This window comes from Symphalangus syndactylus, chromosome 5 (assembly GCF_028878055.3).
Source record: "Symphalangus syndactylus isolate Jambi chromosome 5, NHGRI_mSymSyn1-v2.1_pri, whole genome shotgun sequence".
Lineage (NCBI taxonomy): Eukaryota > Metazoa > Chordata > Mammalia > Primates > Hylobatidae > Symphalangus > Symphalangus syndactylus.
In genome coordinates, this window is record NC_072427.2 from 120,893,785 (window position 1) to 120,913,293 (window position 19,509).

The following is a 19,509-nucleotide window of genomic DNA, read 5'->3' on the forward strand; positions in this document are numbered from 1 at the left end:
GTTCACGCGATTCTCCTGCCTCAGCCTCCCGAGTAGCTGGGACTACAGGCGCCCGCCACCATGCCCTGCTAATTTTTTTTGTATTTTTAGTAGAGACAGGGTTTCACTATGTTGGCTAGGATGGTCTCGAACTCCTGACCTCATGATCCGCCCACCTTGGCCTCCCAAAGTGCTGGGATTACAGGCTTGAGCCACTGTGCCCGGCCTCTTGGGCTTTTCTTTACTGGGAGACTTTTTATTATGTCTTCAATCTTGTTACTTGTTATTGGTCTGGTCACACTTTGGATTTCTTCATGATACAATCTTGATAGGTTTATGTGTCTAGGAATTTATTCATTTCCTCTAGGTTCCCAATTTATTTGCATATAGTTGCTCATAGTAGCTACTAATGATGCTTTGAATTTTTGTAGTATAAGTTGTATCGTCTCCCTTTCCATTTCTGATTTTATTTGGGTCTTTTTTTTTTTTTCTTAGTCTGGGTAATGGTTTGTCAATTTTCCTAATCTTTTCAAAACACCGACTTTTTGTTTCATTGATCTTTTATGTTATTTTCTTCATTTCAGTTTCATTTATTTGTGCTCTGATCTTTATTATTTCTTTTCTTCTACTAATTTTGGGTTTGGCTTGCTCTTGCTTTTCTAGTCCTTTAAGATGCCTCATTATTTATTTGAAGTTTTTCTTCTTTGTTTTGATGTAGACACTATAAACTTCCTTCATGGTAATGCTTTCACTGTATCCCATAGGTTTTGGTATGTTCTGTTTCCATCATCATTTGTTTCAAGAAAATTTTTCAATTTTCTTTCTGATTTCTTTATTGACCCACTGGTCATTCAGCAGCATATTGTTTAACTTCCGTGTATTCGTATAGTTTCTAAAATTCCTCTTGCTATTGATTTTAAGTTTTATTCCATTGTGGTCAGAGAAGATGCCTGATATTATCACAATTTTAAAAAATATATTAAGACTTGTTTTGTGACAAAGCGTCTATACCTGAGAATGATCCATATGCTGCCAAGAATGTGTATTCTGCAGTTCTTGGATAAAACGTTCTGTAAATATCTCTTAGGTCCATGTGGCCTATAGTTTAAGTCCAATGTTTCTTTGTTTGTAGATTAAGTCCAATGTTTCTTTGTTGATTTTCTGTCTGGAAGATGGGTCCAATGCTGAAAGTGGGGTGTTGAAGTCCCCAGCTATTATTGCATTGAGATCTCTCTCTCTCTCTTTCTCTTTAGTTCTAATAATATTTGCTTTATATATCTGGATGCTCCAGTATTGGGGGCACATGTATTTAAAATTGTTATATCCTCTTGCTGAATTGACCCCTTTATCATTATATAATGACCTTCTTTGTCTCTTCTTACAGTTTTGTCATGAACTCTATTTTGTCTGATATAAGTATAGTGACTTCTGTTCTTTTTTGGTTTCCATTAGCATGAAATATCTTTTTCCATCCCTTCATTTTCAGCCTATGTGTATCTTTAAAGGTAAAGCCTTACCTGTATGCAACAGATCAGTCAGTCTTTTTTAAAAATGTTATTCAGCCCAATAAAAAGATAGTATGTGTTTTTACTGGGGAGTTTAGTCCATTCCAGGAGTCGCTCCAGAAGCCAAATGGGCAAATCCAAAAGAGGATACCCACAAGGCAGAGCAAGCCTAAACAAGGGAAACATGAGGGAAATCACAAGTGCTGAGCTAATGAGAAGGTGGGTCAGGAGTAACGCCTGCATCAGTTCTCTTATTTGTATTCAGTTCTTGGAGTGATGGGGGAGGGCCTGTGTCCTAGAAGGGAATGGCCAGGAGAAATTTAAAAATGAGTAAGATGCACTCAATCCTGTTTAAATTCTTGATATTGTTGGCATAAAATGGAGAACTTTGTTGGCGTTAATATCCATGTGATACAGGAGTGCTGGGAAGGGAAGAGTGTAGTCCCTTTAAATGATACGGAACAGGATTAGGGAAGCGCTGGGCAGAGGGTGGTGTGGTCTCTGGCTAGGGCTCCACCCCCACGGACCTAGGTGAGGACAGCCACTCCTGCCTTCCCGCCCAAATGTTGCATTTCCCAAGACCACCCTGGCCCGCCACGCCCCCATCCTGGGCCTATAAAAACCTGAGACACTGGCAAGGCGGAGACACAGGCGGCTGGACTTAGGAGAGGGTCGGTGGAAGAAGACACAGGCAGCTGGCTGTAGCTAGGCCACTGAGGAGAGCACATCGGTGGAAGAATACACTGACAGATGCACTTGGCAGGCCATGCGGCCATCCACCAGTGGGATGAGGCGGAGTTTGGCCAGGGCAGTCCGAGGGGAGCCGGCCGAGCAGCCAGAACTCCAAGGGAAAACCATCTCCCTCTGGCTCCCCCATTTGTGGAGAGCTACTTCCACTCAATAGAAGTTTGCAGTCATTCTCCAAGCCCACGTGTGATCCAATTCTTCCAGCACACCAAGGCAAGAACCTAGGATACAGAAAGCCCTCTGTCCTTCAGGCAAGGTAGTTAAGTTCTAATTGACTGGTTAACACAAGCCTCCTATAGACGGCAAACTAAGAGCACCCTGTAACACGCCCACTGGGGCTTCAGCTGTAAACATTCACCCCTAGACGCTGCCGTGGCGTCAGAGCCCCACAGCCTGCCCGTCTGTATGCTCCCCTAGACGTTTGAGCAGCGGGGCACAGAAGAAGCGAGCAACTTCCCCTGTCGCATGCCCTGCAAGGGGGACAACGGAACATTTCCTGTTTCACATAGATATTTATTTAGGTTAGAATTTAAAAATTCTAAGTGCCTTCTATATCTCGGATACTTCTAAGAGTTTTTACACATTAATCTGCATAATAGTACTACTGTGAAAAATGCTACAATTGTTACTACTTTACAGATGAAGCTGGGGCTTGGTAATTTGCACAAATTCGTATAACTAATGGAAGTGAGATCTGAACCAGGCAGGTGTGACCCCAGGGTGCACACTTGTAACCACTCTATTCATCATAAGCCAATAGGCTGAAAGGGAGAATCTTTTAAACGAAATAATTACTATACTTTCTTGTCCAAGAGAAGGTGTGAAACAGCAAATATAGAAATTAGATACTGGCCCTTTATGTTTCTCAGTTGAACTTTATCAGTCTAAACTGAAATCCAAGGGTCAAAGAGTTGGGACAGAGTTCAGCAAAAGGGCAGGAAGAACAGTTTTTCCTGTTTTTCCAGGGTCAAACCTTTACAACATAACTTCATTTTTAGTGTTCGGTATTACAAATTACCAGAAGAGCTTTAAAAAGAATAATAATGTAAATCCAAAATTAGTGTAAAAAATTCAGGGTAAAATAGTTAACCTGTTTGGGCTTTCTGTATTCCTGTTCCCATTCATTCTAACAAACTTTTAACTAGCCAAATGTGTATCTTTTTGTTTGGTAACAAGTTGTTTCTGTTATGGCTACTTGTAGTTGTCTTGTTTCTTCATAATAAGGGCATTTAATAGTTTTCTGCAAATGTGCTCATCTAAGAACATGATGCCAACCATTTGTTTTAAAGAAACACTGTCTAAAAATTAGCCATATAAAACCAGTCTTTACTTTGAAAGGAAAGTTTATTAATTCCCAATGTTCTTTACATTTTCATTTGGAAATATCATTCCTGACAGAAATAGATACATTATATCTTTGAAAGCAGAAAGATCTTAATTAATTAAAACGGTTTACATTTACCTTAGCATTAGGTCTGGCTGGCTAATTTCAAAGGATTAAAAATTGCACCTATTTGGGCCAACTGGGGTCCTGAATAATTATCCAGGGTAAAAGTATAATATTTCATACTTGATACATTTTGCTTTATCACACGTTTACTTTCCACACAGTGTTCAACTTCACATTTAAAAAGCAAATTAGTCTTTAATTCCCTAATGAATATAATAGTCTTAATTTGATTGAAGTTTCAAAGAGAAAATAAAACTATGCGGAGTTTTCAATAACTGCTTAGCCCCAATAAATGTTGCCAATAGAAGTTTAAACACTTGTTTAAACAGTTTGCAAAGTATTATTTCCTTTATTCTCTTCAAAACAACACAGACACACATAAAGTCACACATTACAGGCATCTGAACAGGTAAAATGTTACAGATTAGTGGCATGCAGGTATTTTACATTTTTAAGTGCAATGAAAAATGCTGCTTATTCATTTTGCTTGAATAGATGAAAACAACTAAGATAAATGCTTAATTAAAATATAATTATTCCATGTATATAAGGGTTTTTGTTTTTAAACCAAAGTGGCAGAGGTAAGAATTTTAGGTCAGAATAACTTACTTAACTGAAGATTGTCACTGGCAACATTTGGTACTAAAATAAAATTTCCTCAAAAAGCACATTTCCTATTGATCTCATTTCGCCATATGGCCGATTCCTATCTACTCACAGTTAGATTACCCACAGGAAGTTTTAAATCCTGGGCCAGCCTCTCTCAATTGCACAGTATACTTTTGATTGGCTTCTCTCTTTTTCCCAGTCAATACTTACTCAGAAATACACACACACACACACATTTTAAATAAGAGCCTACAAAAAAATGCTGTGTTTACTATGCTCAGTTTCTTTCTTTGCCTTCCCTCTTCTCCTTCCCCACTGGTTCTGAGAAGCAAGATAGTATTTATTTTATTTTATTTTATTTTAATTTTATTTTTTGAGATGGAGTTTCATTCTTGTCACCCAGGCTGGAGTGCAGTGGTGTGATCTCGGTTCACTACAACTTCCACCTCCTGGGTTCAAGCGATTTTCCTGCCTCAGCCTCCCCAGTAGCTGGGATTACAGGCTCTTGCCACCAGGCCCAGCTAATTTTTGTATTTTTAGTAGAGACGGAGTTTCACCATGTTGGCCAGGCTGGTCTTGAACTCCTGACCTCAGGTGATGCACCCACCTTGGCCTCCCAAAGTGCTGGGATTACAGGCATGAGCCACTGGGCCCAACCTAAATAGTATATATTTTTAAATATCCTTTCAGAAAAGGCCGCTCATCCAGAACTATTCTGAAGACAGTAAAGAACTGCTGAAGAGGAAGAAAAAACTGGTTGTGCAATAGTCAGACCTCCTCTGAACAAAGCCTCCTGCAGAGAAACAGAGCTGCAGTGGAGGCATTACTCACCCATGTTCAGAGGCAATGGAAACGATTTAGAATCACAGGCTTGTCAAGTATTGGAGCTGGAAGGGACCTTAGGGAGCATCGAATCTACTCACTTCATTTTACACATGAAATGAAGACAAGATAGATGGAGAGTCTTGCCCAAAGTCACATACAGCTGGCATCTAAATCACTATTGTTTCTCAAAAATATCACATGGTAGCAAATGGAGCATAACTCTGTGGGGCTGGACGACAGCTAAATTCAAGCAACATTTGTTCATTAAGCACCTACTATGTACAAGGCACCTTACAAGATGGTACTGAAGATACAAAGATGGATGAGACACAGTCCTGCCTCCAAGGGCTTATGAAAGTCATTGGAGGCCATGCTTCAAAACCTTTCTTAGCAGAAATATTACTGACCAGGGCTAAGGTTGCTGGTGATAACAAGGCAGCTGCTGCCCTGGAGAGGTGATCTCACAACAGGTGGCACTTTCTCCCCTTCACTATCTATCAGAACTAATGCCTGTTACTCAGCTGCTAGGCATTAAAATTCTTGAAACCCTAAGGACACTCTTCTCTCGTAGGCCTCCAGTCAAACCCGAAGTCTTAGCCTCTCCCACCCGCAGCAATGACAGGAGGGCAGTAGCGCTCCAGACCCTCCCCTCAATTCTTAGTCAACTGTTCGCTTTCTCCCTTGTGCCCAGCCTAGGCCCTCTGCAAGGATTCTGATAATTTCCCAAGGTACTGTCAAAGTGACCCAGGAAAATGTCCTACCATATACATCGCTAGTATCTAAATTCCACCGCCCCATCAACCACCTCTCCCACCTCTACGTGGGAGCTGAAATAACTCCAGTCCCTGATGACACACCCAAGCCTCAATTACCTATACTCCAAAAGATGAGGAAGATGTAATGGTTGGTTAGAATAAAACCGATTCAAGAGGCAGTGGAAAACAGTGATTTGATAATAAAACTGATCTCTCACATTCGTATGGCGCTTTCCAGTTTATATAGTGTTTTTATCCAGTTATCTGATTATATTCTTACCACAACTCTGTGAGGTAGTTAGTGAAGTATTATTCCCATTTTATAGCTGAAGAACCTTAGGCTTGAGAGACCAAGTGGTTTGCCCAAAGTTACCCAGCTAAGGAAGTGTGGAGCCAAGTGTCCAGGTTTCTTGACTCCAAATCCAGTGCTCTTCCCCCTATATAGTCTATAATTGGCAGGCAATTGAATGAATTGCCCATGATCATATACCTGCTAAGTGTTGGTGATGGGATTAGGTTTCAGTCTCCAAACCTGTTAGTACGGTGCCCCTTCACCATACCAACTAACTGGGCCAATGTGCTCAGAATGTCTACCATGGAAGAGATCAGAAGAACATCTAGTTAGTGAATTACTCTTTTGTATGTCTAGGTCGTCAGCTCTCTCCTTCATCCTCCCCCAAGTCAACAACGTATCCCAACTGGCAAAGCTTCTAAAACATGCACTATTCCTAGAACAGAACCCAGAGTCAGGTTACAAATTGAAACCTGCAACTCCTCTTCCACTGGTCTACTATATTCAGTCATTGCTATTACAGACAGATGGGAAAGAGGTAAGCTGAGCAAATCTCAGTTCTGCCATTAAACACATGTAAACCTTTAATTTCCATCATCCTTCCCCACCTCGGCCAGCAATTTGACTTCTTAACTCCTGAACCACAAAGTAAAATCCAATCTGATCTAGAGTTAGGGAGCAAGAAAGCAGTGAATAATATCCCTGAAGTTCTTGGTGCTTTTCTCTGGCCAGTATATTGCAACAGGATGCCCTATCTGATTTTCATCCAGTGGGCTTAGCTGGATGCTTCCAAGCACTCTCACACCTATCTTTGTGTGCGTCTCAGTACTTTAGCTTTAGGATTGGCTGAGTAGCAGGGATATTTGAGATGAAAGCAATAAGAGGAGGTAAGGGAAGCTGCAAGTGGAAGGCAGAGCTGGGACCTTTCCTCTTAGTTCTCTGCTCATTAAAATGAAAACAGCTGTTATTGCATCATTAGTGGAAGAGGGGAAGGAAGCTTCAGGATCATGACTTAAAATCTGACTCCAGAAACAGTTCTACTGAATACAGGTAACATAGCACAGAACCTAGTGTTCTCAACTTCCCACCCTCTGCCCATTTTTGCTGATGCTATAAATACTTGAATCAAATATGGCATCTTCTTTGTAAAAAAGGCACTCAGTCTACTCCCCAATCTCAGAAACATATATAATATTAGTCCAGAATTTTTATGCTTCCTCTGTCTTCTTCATAGTGCCTAGGAGGGGGCTGAGTACATCATATCTGTGAACAAGGAAATAGCTGCACATGTGTTTGTAAATTCCAAAGGGCTATCTTACACTTAAAGCAGGCTGATGCTTAATATTGGTTTTAAGAGTTTTCAGTTTGAGCATCTGAAATGTTCTCATGGCAGCTATTCGGAGGACACTGGTTTCCCTACTGCTGGTGCCCTTTCAGGGGCCATGTTTCTGTTGGAAGAGAAGCACCTGTTCTTTGGGCTGGTGTGCCAGTCTTCCCTTAGGGAAATTGGTTTGAGGAGTACAGGCACTGGGATGATTTCTGAGTTTTTAAATGAATGGGCTTTTATTGTAAGATGAACTGCATGCCCTTCCAGGTTGGTAATCTTCTAACCTGGGCCTGCAGCAACTTGAACGGGGATGAGGGAAGCAGGGCTGGGAGACAGCGTCTCCCTCCAGTCAATTTTCCAGATGAAGCCAAATGCCTCATTATGGTATTTGATGATCTTTATGTACAAAATATTTATATACAATGTGCCCTACAAAGATGGAAGAAAGGGGCGTCATCATGTTGATGAGGATGGAATGTTAAATACATTAGGCAAATGGATAGATTTGGTGCTAGAACAACTAAATGATTTCTAGGCTTCTAATATTTATTTCCTAAGAGTCATCCTCTACATAGCTATAAAATGTGGTGGTTGGTAACATAAACTGCAAACTCTAGGGGGTAATTTCACATTTAACCTGGGCCTGCAGCAATTCTAAAAAGGACAAGGGAAGAGGACTGGGGAGAGCGCATCTCCCTTCAATCAGTTGTCCAGATGTAGCCAAATACCTAGTTAGATATCTGACAGTATACACACACATACACACACGACACTTATTTACATTATACCCTCCAAAGATGAAAGAAACTAAGTCATTTAATCATGCTGATGAGGATGAAAGAGCTTCCAGTTATACACTATAAGCAGATGGGGAGCTGCAGTGCTGAACTAATCATATGATTTCTAGACTTCTAAGGTTTTTCTCCTAAACGTCATCTACATACGCCATAATAGATGTTGGTGATACAAGCCCACAAGTCCAGGTGAGTGATTTTACACTTAAAGTGGACCTGCACAACTCTAAAAGCAGGAGGGAGATAGGCCTGGGGGGAAGTTATCTCCCTTCAATCAGTTATCCGGATATTGCCAAATATCTCGACACAGTATCTGGCAAAACAAATACATAGAAAAATATTTTATATACATTATGCCCCATCACAACGGATAGCAAAGGATTAACTGTGCCCATCATCATGAAAGAGCTACCACTTCCACACTTTAGGCAGAGAGGGAGATGAAGTCCTAGGCTAATTAAATGATGGATAGGCTCCTCAAGTGTATATTTTTCTAAGGGTTATCATCAATATGTGCATACTCATGGAAATGCCACCTTTCAAGCCACTTTAAAAACACAAGTAATAATAAAACAAACTCATTAGTAATAAACATTTGATTTCATAGATTCTGTTGCATGCAACCCAACTATTTTATAAGGTAAAAACAGTGCTATATTTTTGATAATGTCCCATTATCTTGCTTTAATACTATCAACAACTGCTTGTACAAAAGAAACAGCCATGATTGAATTCTGATTTTTTTTTTCTTGATTTCTGCCAGAGTTTGCCAAGAACTGCTTTAGCCCCCAGCCCACAGCACTGTGGGGTTGCAAGGAATGCTTTATAGGGTCCAGGATTTTAAGAATCAAGGCAAGAATGAGAGTAAGAAAAGAAAAGGAAAAAGGCTTACTTGGAGAGGCAGGTCAGGGACTCAGCACTTAAACCGGTTTGTAACAAATCCAAAGAGGAGAAAAGACATCTAAGAGAAATGTTCTTCCCTTTGGCAACATGATAAGCAAAACATATGTATAAAAAAATGTATAATTTCACCCAGTGGTGTGCTGATGAATGTTTATCAACCAGCAATCTCGAGGGGGAGAAAGCCCCAATTTTTTACATATTGCTAATTTCTGTGGTGTAAATATTTCTACCATGGCCAATTTCAAGCCACTGTAGTAACAAGAAGGTAGTGAACATGGAGTTGAGAGGATATGTTCAGTAGCATACTATTTGGTAATATTTCTACATACATACCTACTAGATGTAAATAATCTAAGAGGTTAGAAAATAGTAAAATGTAAGATTTTTGAGTATAGTATTTGTTACTTCTGTCCTTAATATAATTCATTCAATTGTAAGTGCACATCATTTAATTTTAAATAATGGCTGTATTGAACAACCAGTTTGCAAAATTCTTGAAAATATAACAATTGGCAAGCCTGTACAAGTTGACTCCAACACATCACACCTAAATGGGTGAAAGGGAAGGAAAAATCAGACTGAAAACTATAAAACAGTATTTACTATGTTTTTTAAATAGATAAGGAGATGAAGCCATAAACTAATTAAAGGATTTTTTGGGGCCAAAGGTGTTAGAATATTCTGCTTATTGTGTTCTCAAAAATTAAAAAAATTTCAAGAAAATGAGATGTTTCAAAGGACTTTAGAGACACAGATGTGGGTACTTATAATACAGGTAAATGTTCAATTTTGCAAGGGCTATCTTCAACAGATTCCATGTGTTTTACAAGCTAAATAGAATAATATATTAATTATTTTCCTATTCACTTGTTTTATTGCCACTAGGCAACTCAGGAACACTCGGCTACTAAACAAATTCTGGAATTTGTTTAGTAACGAATTACAGAGAAAAGAGGAAAAAAAAAGAAATGAATTGGAAGAAAGGGAGGGGAGAAAGGAGGAATAGAGGGTGAGTTGCCTTGGGCAGTGTCAGAATGTCACCAATCACAACCTCAGGCACTGACCGTTATCAGAGTGGTGAGCTTGAGCCAAAGGCTGCAGTCACCTGCTTCCTTAGTTTAGCATTGCATGTTTACACCACTACATCAAAAGATTAATGCATACGACAATGCAACCATCTCAGTTGTACTTTCACAGGCTTTGTCCTTGAGATGACACGCATCTGGATAAATAATTCACATTTTTCTCCTGACGTCTGCAAATGTCTGGATGGATCATGTACTGTGGACAAAAATCTAGATAATTAACCTGAATGTTTATATTTAATCCTGTGATCTTGTTACGCTAAAGACAAAGCAATAAATGCTTCTAAAATTTGCCAAAAAATGCAATCGTGCATCAGACAGCCATGATTAAGATACAATATTGTTGTTTTATTCAGGAATGTACTGTTTTAAAAGCTTCTCTCTTACTAAAATTTAGAAAATTTCTATCACGTTTGAAAAACTTTAAAACAGCTTTGTAAATAATTAGCCTTTAAAGTCATGTTAAAGATTCAATTTATGTTGAATAGTCAGTAAAAGTAGGTGTGTAATTCATTTTGCTACTTGTGAGTCTGGCTTGATGCTACATTTGTGGGTTAATAAATAGACTTCTTTGCTACTGTTTTAAAGTGTCATAATGTTGTCTTGCTTTATGAAGATGACACTACTGATCTCCAATCAACAGGGCATGTGCATTTACTGATTTTTCTGGAACTAAGAGAGAATTTGTGCTAAATTGGTCACATTTTCACATGCAGTGAAAGATTGGCAATACTAACTTCTTACGTGGTCAGTAGAACACTTCTGATGTATTTAGCCTAACTCAAAGCTATGCATGTAAACAGAGATAGGCCTCTATCATAATCACAGTTACAAACATATATTATACACTAAATTCCTTTCAGTGATTAAAAAAAAAAGTTCATCTAAGAAAGCAAGACAACACAATAAGAAAGTGGTTAAATTCATTTTCCATGTCGTCACTCTAAAATCTGCATCGGTCCATTTGTCAAGTTGCCAGAAGTGCCCATGAGCAAATAAAACAATTGTACATATTACAAAATCCAAGATAAATAAGTAGTGCTAAAAAAGAATAACAATTAGATTATTAGTTATGTGGTTAACGGAAATGAACAAACTTTGATAAAACGGTCCTGATGGGGAAGAAGAAGAGTTTTTGTTTTTCAATGGCCACACCATGGTGAAACTTCACTTCTCCCCGAGGAAGTTTACCTTCGGTCTGCTTCAACTCTCTTCTTACGAACTAGGTAAGAAAGAAAAGAACAAAAAGACAAATTGAAGGGATATTCCTTAAATTCCAGATAAACAACATTAATCACATAAGATGACAATCTCACACACTTGAGGATACAGTTATCTTAAATTTTAATACTTAACCATGACAATCAATGGAAATGATAAAATCATCCAGTGTCTGGTGGAATTTACATTTAAATACAGATATGTCTGATAGTTGGGCACTTGAGTGTCAGAACCTTCGCATTTCTATGGGATAGAAATTCCAGAAGAGACCCGTGAAACAGTGCACTTTGACTATTTTCATGGCCGTTTATCCACGGCACTTGCAACTCTGTCACCAACTGGCTTTAACTAACTCTTCAGGTTAACACAATCACAATCTTTTAATTCTGATTATGGGATGAAGTCCGGAAGGAGCTGCAAATAGTTCAAAGTTTCTAAAACTCTTCTAAATAAAAACTTCTAAATATCAACCTACAGGAAGGTGTGATTCAGTTGGCAAGCAAACTCAGAGATCAATGTTCTTTTAACCTGATGTTTAGGACCGAAGAAGTTGCCCAGACTGCCGTTTTTCCAGTTTCTGCAGCCCTCTTCTTCCACCTTTCACTTTCCCAACGGCAGGCTCTCCTGGTCACTGGGAAGAGGGCTATTCGAACTTTCTTGGATTTGGCAAAAAGGTGCCCTGGCTGTGGTCTTGCTCTAACTCTCCACTTTAAATAGCCTAGCTCCTGCCTAGGCTGTTGTCCACAGTTGCTGCTTCTTGGATGTAGGCTGCCCTGTCCATTTTCTTCAGACTTCTCGTTTTGCCTGTTTTCCTTTGGTCTCTATGTTGTTCGGTTGTGGACCCAATGTGCTTTTCCTAGGTGCCTTCTGACTGCTGCTTCCACTCTTCCCCAAATCCGTATCTGCCTGTCTGTCCCTTGGCCTCACCCTGTGAACCCCCCAGGTAAGCACGGTCACATGTTCAGCCAGCTTCCTGATGCCACACACTGCACCTTTCCTAGGCCTCAGGGTCTTGGCAAAGCCTGTCTGGACAAGGAATTGGACACCAACCTTTATTTGCCCCTTCCCGTTCTAACCTTTAGCTTCTATCTTGCCCACTGTCTGAGTCCTCCTTGAGGCCAGCACTGTACCTGGTGGAATGCCTTGCCCAGTTCCTCCATCCAAGATCTGGCATTCTGTCCCTGAACCTCAAACTGGGGATTGAAGCCTGCTGTTGACTGACTGACCACTTGCCAAATGGATGTCTGCTCCTGGGTGCCCTTTTGCCAGGCTGCTCCAGGTGGCTGGGATATCCTCAGACCAAGCTTTCCCAGTTCCATTCTTCTTTGTTATAGTTGATCAGGACATGCCCCACCTCATCCTAACAGAAGAAATGCCAGGGATCCTCAGCAACAAGTGGCCACACGAAAAACTGAAGGGGCTAACTGCAAAGGCGACCTGTGAGTTTAAACTTCATGATGTAGCTCCATGTTTATATCACATGTAAAGTGCCAAAGTATCAGACATATCCATATTTAGAACTAAGTACCAAAGCAGTCAGAAGTCAAACATAATTTGGAATCTCAGTGTCCTTGTGCCCATTTTCTGGTGCAGATAAAAACAGAAGGTGATTACATGTAAGTAAAAGAGAAACAAATATACAAAAGAAATTAAGCAAAAATCAAAGACTGCCTGGAAAATAGAACAAACTTCTTTTTTGAGAAAATGCTATGATGAAACTTAACACTGCGAGGACCACAAAGACTCCTATGACCATGTATTATAATAATGTGTCTTATATGAAGAAGTGAGTGACATCAGAGGCCAGTGGAATGGTATCTGTGAGATGTTGCATCTGAAGTGGAGAAGTGAATGCTCATGCTCTTCTAATTGTTAACAACACATATTATGGCTGAATTACCCAGGTCATTATTCTTTGTGATGGCAGCTGCCACCCTTGTTCGTGGCCCTTGCTTGGTAAACTGGTATCCAAACTTGAGGATCCTTGAATTCTCCTCCACCATCTGGGCAATTTCCATCTCTACAGCTGTTCCCAACTGCTGCCTCTGGTTGCAGGTGCAGACACATGCACAGGATGACCAAGAAGGAAGAGAAAACCGTTACTTGTACAGGAAAAAGACAAGGCTACTTGCTGGACAAAAAGGCAAAGAGGCAAAGGTCTCAAACTGAAAGGGACAGCGTCACTTGAGATATTTTCTCTCATAGTCATTTGAGTCCTGCTCCTTGTCTAGAAGCAAAATCCAACAGACAGATAGCTGAGTTCGCTGGTGTCCTGCAGCTGAAAAAAACTAAGCAAATTGTTTATGAAGGAAAGGATAATTCCAGAATTAAAATGAAAGCAAAACTAATATTTGGTGTTTTGAATTCATCCCAGTATCTGTGGTTTAAACAAAGGGTGTTTTAAAAATAATGAAACTATTTTGTAGCAGCCAATCCAATTACTAAATTTTTATTTTATTTTTTACTTTTTACCTTGGGAATTCTTATTTACTTATTGTGGTAAAATATACATAAAATTTTGCCGTTTTAAAGTGCACAATTCAGTGGCATATAGTACAATCACAATATTGTACAACCATTACCTTTATTCATTTCCAATACTTTTTCTTCTCTTTTATAAAATGTTTTTATTTTTGACTTTTGTGGATACATAGGTATATAATATTTATGTGGTACATGAGATATTATGACCCACGCATACAATGCATCATAATCACATCAGCGTAAATGGGGTATCCATCACTTCAAGCATTTATCCTTTCTTTGTGTTACAATCAATCAAATTCTACTTTTTTATTTTAAAATGCACAATAAGTTACTGTTGACTATAGTCACTCTATTGTCACTGTGTTGTGCACACATTATATTTGTGCTATCAAATATAATTTTTTAATTCTGGGATCCATATCCAATGATAATTAAAGATCTCAACCTATGGGCTGTTGTCTCTCAGCAGAATCTCGCTAGGTGATTCTGAGCAGCTTTATTGTGGTTTGAACCATGTACATGTTTGGATGAAATCAGCAAACTCTGAAGGGGGTTACTAGACTACAAAAAAATCTCCAACTTGTTTAAGTTGGTGGGAAAAGGTTTTTTTGTTTGAGACATAAACTAATGAAAAAATAATAAATAGAGGTGGTTTTTGTTTTTTTTTTATAGGGAGGCCGGGCACTGTGGCTTCCGCCTATAATCCCAGCACTTTGGAAGGCTGAGGCAGATGAATCACTTGAGGTCAGGAGTTTGAGACCAGCCCGGACAACATGGTGAGACCCCGTTTCTACTAAAAATACAAAAAGTTTGCTGGGCATGGTGGCATGCACCTGTACTCCCAGCTACTCGGGAGGCTGAGGCAGGAGAATCACTAGAATCTAGGAGGCAGAAGTTGCAGTGGGCCAAGATTGCGCCACTGCACTCCAGCCTGGTTGACAGAGTGACACCCTGTCTCAAAACACAAAAACAAATAGGGGCGTGTAAATATGGGAATTTAAAATTTAATTTAAGGGACAAAGTATATTTTTTCATAACACAGTCATCACATTTTAAAAAATAAGGCTGGGCGCAGTGGCTCACATGCCTGTAATCCCAGCACTTTGGAAGGCTGAGACGGGCGGATCATGAAGTCAGTTGTTCGAAACCAGCCTGGCCAATATGGAAAAACCCTGTCTCTACTAAAAGTACAAAAACTAGCTGGGTGTGGTGGCAGGCACCTGTACTTCCAGCTACTCAGGAGGCTGAGGCAGGAGAATTGCTTGAACTGGGAGGTGGAGGTTGCAGTGAGCCGAGATTGGGCCACTGCACTCCAGCCTGGGTGACAGAGTAGACCCCATCTCAAAAAAAAAAAAAAAAAAAGTACAGGCTTGTTTAGAAAACGCAAATTAAAATGTATATAAAATATACAAGTCTCCTTACTCCAACATTCCCATTCCCCACAGAGAAAGCCAGATTGGCATGCAGTATGTAGTGTTCTAAACATTTTCTATGCATTCACATTATCTACACAATCACTTGTACATCTATGCTTTTTTTCACATTAATGGATTATACTAGCATATTGTTTTGACATGTGTTTTTATTTTTCATCTAACATTAAGGATATCTTTTCATGTTGGTAAATATATATTTACCTCATCCATATGAAGAACTGTGCCACATCCCATTGCAGTGATGGATCATAGTGTATTTAGCCAGGCCTTACTGACTTACTGTTACATCGCATTCTATTTCCACTATTCCAAACAAAACTGCAGTGAGCTTCCCTCCCCCCAGTGCATCTTGGGGCATTTCTGCAAGTATGCCTGTAGGACAAATTATAGCTGGGTCAGAGGGCAAGCATGTTTCGAATTCTGATATATTATTGACTTACTGTCAAAGTTATGACAGCTTTTATTCTTGCTAACTGTACGAGTGTTACTGCTTTCCCTACCCTAGCCAAATAAGATACTACTAACCTTTTTAATCTTTGTCTATACAGTTGGTGAAAATTTATATTTCTTTTATATTTATTTACTGCCTTAATTTGCATTTGTCAAATGATGAATAAGAACAATGAATTTTCTTATGGGTTTATATTTCTTTTTTCTCAGGAACTACCAATCCATGCCATTTGCCCATTTTTCTACCAGCTCACAGTTCCTGTATTTTGTGTTTTTTAACTTGATTTGTAGGTTTCCTGTATGTTAGGAAATTAGCCCTTTGTCAAATGTGCTGAAAACATTTTGCTCTGTTTGTCTTTTGACTTTCTTTTTGGTCACTATCAGGACTTTGCTTCATTTTCATATGGTCAAATTTATCAATCTTCTATATATCATGTTTAGGAAGCCTCTCTACTCTTCCTGATTTCTTCCATTTGGTTTATGATTTAATATATTTTAATGTTTAAATCTTCATTTCATCTGGAATGAATTTTAACATAAGAATGAAGATAGGGCCAGGCATGGTGGCTCATGCCTATAATCCCAGCACTTTGGGAGGCAGAGGCAGGCGGATCACTTGAGGTCAGGAGTTCGAGACCAACCTGGTGAACATGGTGAAATTCTGTCTCTACTAAAAATACACAAATTAGCAGGGGATGGTGGCACGCGACTGTAATCCCAGCTGCTCAGGAGGCTGAGGCAGGAGAATCGCTTGAACCCAGGAGGCGGAGGTTGCAGTGAGCCGACATGGCGCCATTGCACTCCAGCCTGGATAACAGGAGTGAAACTCCATCTCAAAAAGAAAAAACAAAAAAACAATGAAGATATAGAGACCCAATTTAATTTTGTTCCAAAATGCTAGCAAATTATCCTACCATCTTTTGTTTCATTCTTCTCTGATTTGAATCTGCTTTATTGCCCTGTTAGTATATTTTTGTGCCAGTACCATACAATTTTGATTACTTTGTCATAAGTTAAAAACACATACCTTTTAAATTTGGAAAATTTAAGTATGGAGTGGATGAAGAAGAAAAGTTTATGGAGGAACTCTTGCGTCCCAAGCAAGTTTAAGGCTTATCTCTTTGCTTCTCTCTTTCTTGTCATCCAGCAACCCCTCAAACGAGTCTCTCCTCGAGAACTTAACACAATGTGATATTTCCAGTTAGACAACAATAATTATGGTAGAGATTAACGCTCTTAGCATTATAAGTAAATAGGAGGGAGTGGCAGCAAAAAAGTAAGAGATGCTGACCTCAGAGTTTCATGAGCAACTTTAGAAAATGACATAGTTTAAAAGAGTGGCACCATATCAAGGGATGAGCCCTGAGCTAAGGTTAGGGCTGCCACTACTATGGCTTGTGCCCCTGGAGCATTTGAGTCCTAGACTTGGGTAACTTGCAGTGTTAATGCAGTGGTCAAAAGTTACCCCAAATCACCTATATTCCCAAGTGTCTGAGTCCCTTCTCTCCAAGTAGCTGGCTATTTTCCTAGTAGTTTAAATTCTGCTCAGCATCCTTACAGCTGCTTTGTTTTGCAATAAAAGGCAAATCCACACTTACTCGTCCTTGATTTGAATGTTCTATTTATATAGACATCAACTGTAATTTCTTTAGGGTTTTCTCTATTTTGTAATGAATCTTGGATGACATTCTGGCAAAGTAGTGAAACAGAAACACCAACTCTGCTTTTATGTTAACTTAAACCATTAAATAATCTGGAATCAAAAATAGGAAATATTAATAATAGAATAATAGCTTTATTTTTGTTTTTTGAGGGGGAGTAAGGAGATGCTAATAGCTACATAAAAGACTTAGAAGCTGAAGAAAATTATATTGGGGGCATATAAAAAAGGGGAGGAATTAATGTAACATACACTGTGTTTCTTCCTCAGCCTGCATCGTTTTTTGGATTTGAGCTCTTACATAAACCCAGGACAATAGATGGGCATCAAAATTTCTTATAATTTGGATATATAGTCTTTATATATACTTAATTTATCTAAGTATGTAGTATATTAAATTATATAACTTTTATTATGTTATGTTATATATTATATATATATTTTAAAGATGGGGTCTTGCTATGTTGCCCAGGCTGGACTCGAACTCCTGGGCTCAAGGGATTCTCCTGCCTCAGCCTCCTAAGTAGCTGGGACTAGAGGCCCAGGCTCTTTTTATATTTTAAGGCACCAAACACAAAGGGGGAAAAATAGAAACAAATATTTAAGCATATCTTCAAATTGCCTTCTGTGTTTTTCTAAGTGACCTCTTTTATCTACTCCAATTTATTTAGCAGTTCCCCATCTGTTTCTTTAATATGCATCACTGGTTGTTCTTCCCATGGGGGCACCTGATTAAATCACTGCATATTGACCTGGAGCCTAGCCACAGCAGCCTGCCCCTAGTGGTGGATTCTCAGCAGGCCTTCATTTCGGTGCAGCTGCCCATTGCTGTGCTGTTAAATTGGTCTTGGCTTCTGGTTCTGCCTGAGGAAACTGTCTTACAGATTATTTTATTTCAAACCCCTCATTGGATAGTTAAGGAAACTGAAGTTACTTCTAACAGTCTATGAGTCAATGAACACAATTTGGATGTAAGACAAGTTTTGACCCCGAATTTCCTCATTTCTCAAGTAAAGCAAATAATTTTTTCTAATTCCTCTAGAAAATCTTTTCTTAGAGAAAGAGAGACAGGGTGTGTGTGTGTGTGTGTGTGTGTGTGTGTGTGAGAGAGAGAGAGAGAGAGAGAATGAATAGACAGGGTCTAGCTCTGTTGTCCAAGATGGAATGCAGTGACACATCCATAACTGACTGCAACCTGGAACTCCTGGGCTCAGGTGATCCTCCTGTCTCATTCTCACAATGCATTGGGATTACAGGTGTGAGCCACCACACCCAGCCTCTCTAGAAAATCTTAATCCTCTTTGTCATATACAAATAAAGAGAAGCCAGGCGGGGCGTGGTGGGGCTCATGCCTGTAATCCCAGCACTTTGGGAGGCTGAGGTAGGAGGATGGCTTGAGCCCAGGAGTTTGAGACTAACCTGGGAAATATAGTGAGACCCTGTCTCTACAAAAAATTTAAAAATTAGCTGGGCATGGTAGTGTGTGCCTGTAGTTCCAGTTACTCAGAAGGCGGAAGTGGGAGGATCACTTGAGCCAGAGAGGTGGAGATTGCAGTGAGGCCAGATTGCGTCACTGTACTCTAGCCTGGGCCATAGAGTGAGACCTTGTCTCAAAACAAACAAACAAAAAACAAAAAAAGGAAATAAAGAGAAGCCATTTCAGAAGCAAAATGAAAGACTAAAGTTGAAAAACTACACAAATCCATTCCTAGATGGCTGAGGAGGGGTGATGAGGTTGATTTAGAGGGGATTTTAGGGAGCAAGTTCTTTGTACTTCAGGTTTTTTTTTTTTTTTTTTGAGACACAGTCTTGCTCTGTCACCCAGGCTGGAGTGCAGTGGCATGATCTTGGCTGACTGCAATCTCTGCCTCCTGGGTTCAAGTGATTCTCATGCCTCAGCCTCCCCAGTAGCTGGGATTATAGGCGTGTGCCACCACACCTGGGTAATTTTTGGATTTTTTGGCAGAAATGGGGTTTCATCATT

General features: G+C 39.6%; 1 protein-coding gene across 3 annotated transcripts in view; it reads right to left on the minus strand.

The window, feature by feature from the left end:
- Positions 1–3,556: 3,556 nt before the first annotated feature.
- Positions 3,557–19,509, minus strand: part of TMOD2 (tropomodulin 2) — a 70,572-nt gene continuing 54,619 nt past the window's right edge. For 2 of the 3 annotated variants that reach the window (XM_055279143.2, XM_055279142.2), the window contains 2 exons: positions 13,393–13,537; positions 3,557–11,493 (listed from right to left, as the gene is read on the minus strand). In XM_055279143.2, the coding sequence (XP_055135118.1) occupies positions 11,459–11,493; positions 13,393–13,537 (180 nt within the window). In that variant the 3' untranslated portion in view covers positions 3,557–11,458. Of the gene's footprint in view, positions 11,494–13,392; positions 13,538–13,561; positions 17,043–19,509 lie in introns of those variants that run through there. The other variant, XM_063640691.1, reaches the window with a different exon arrangement.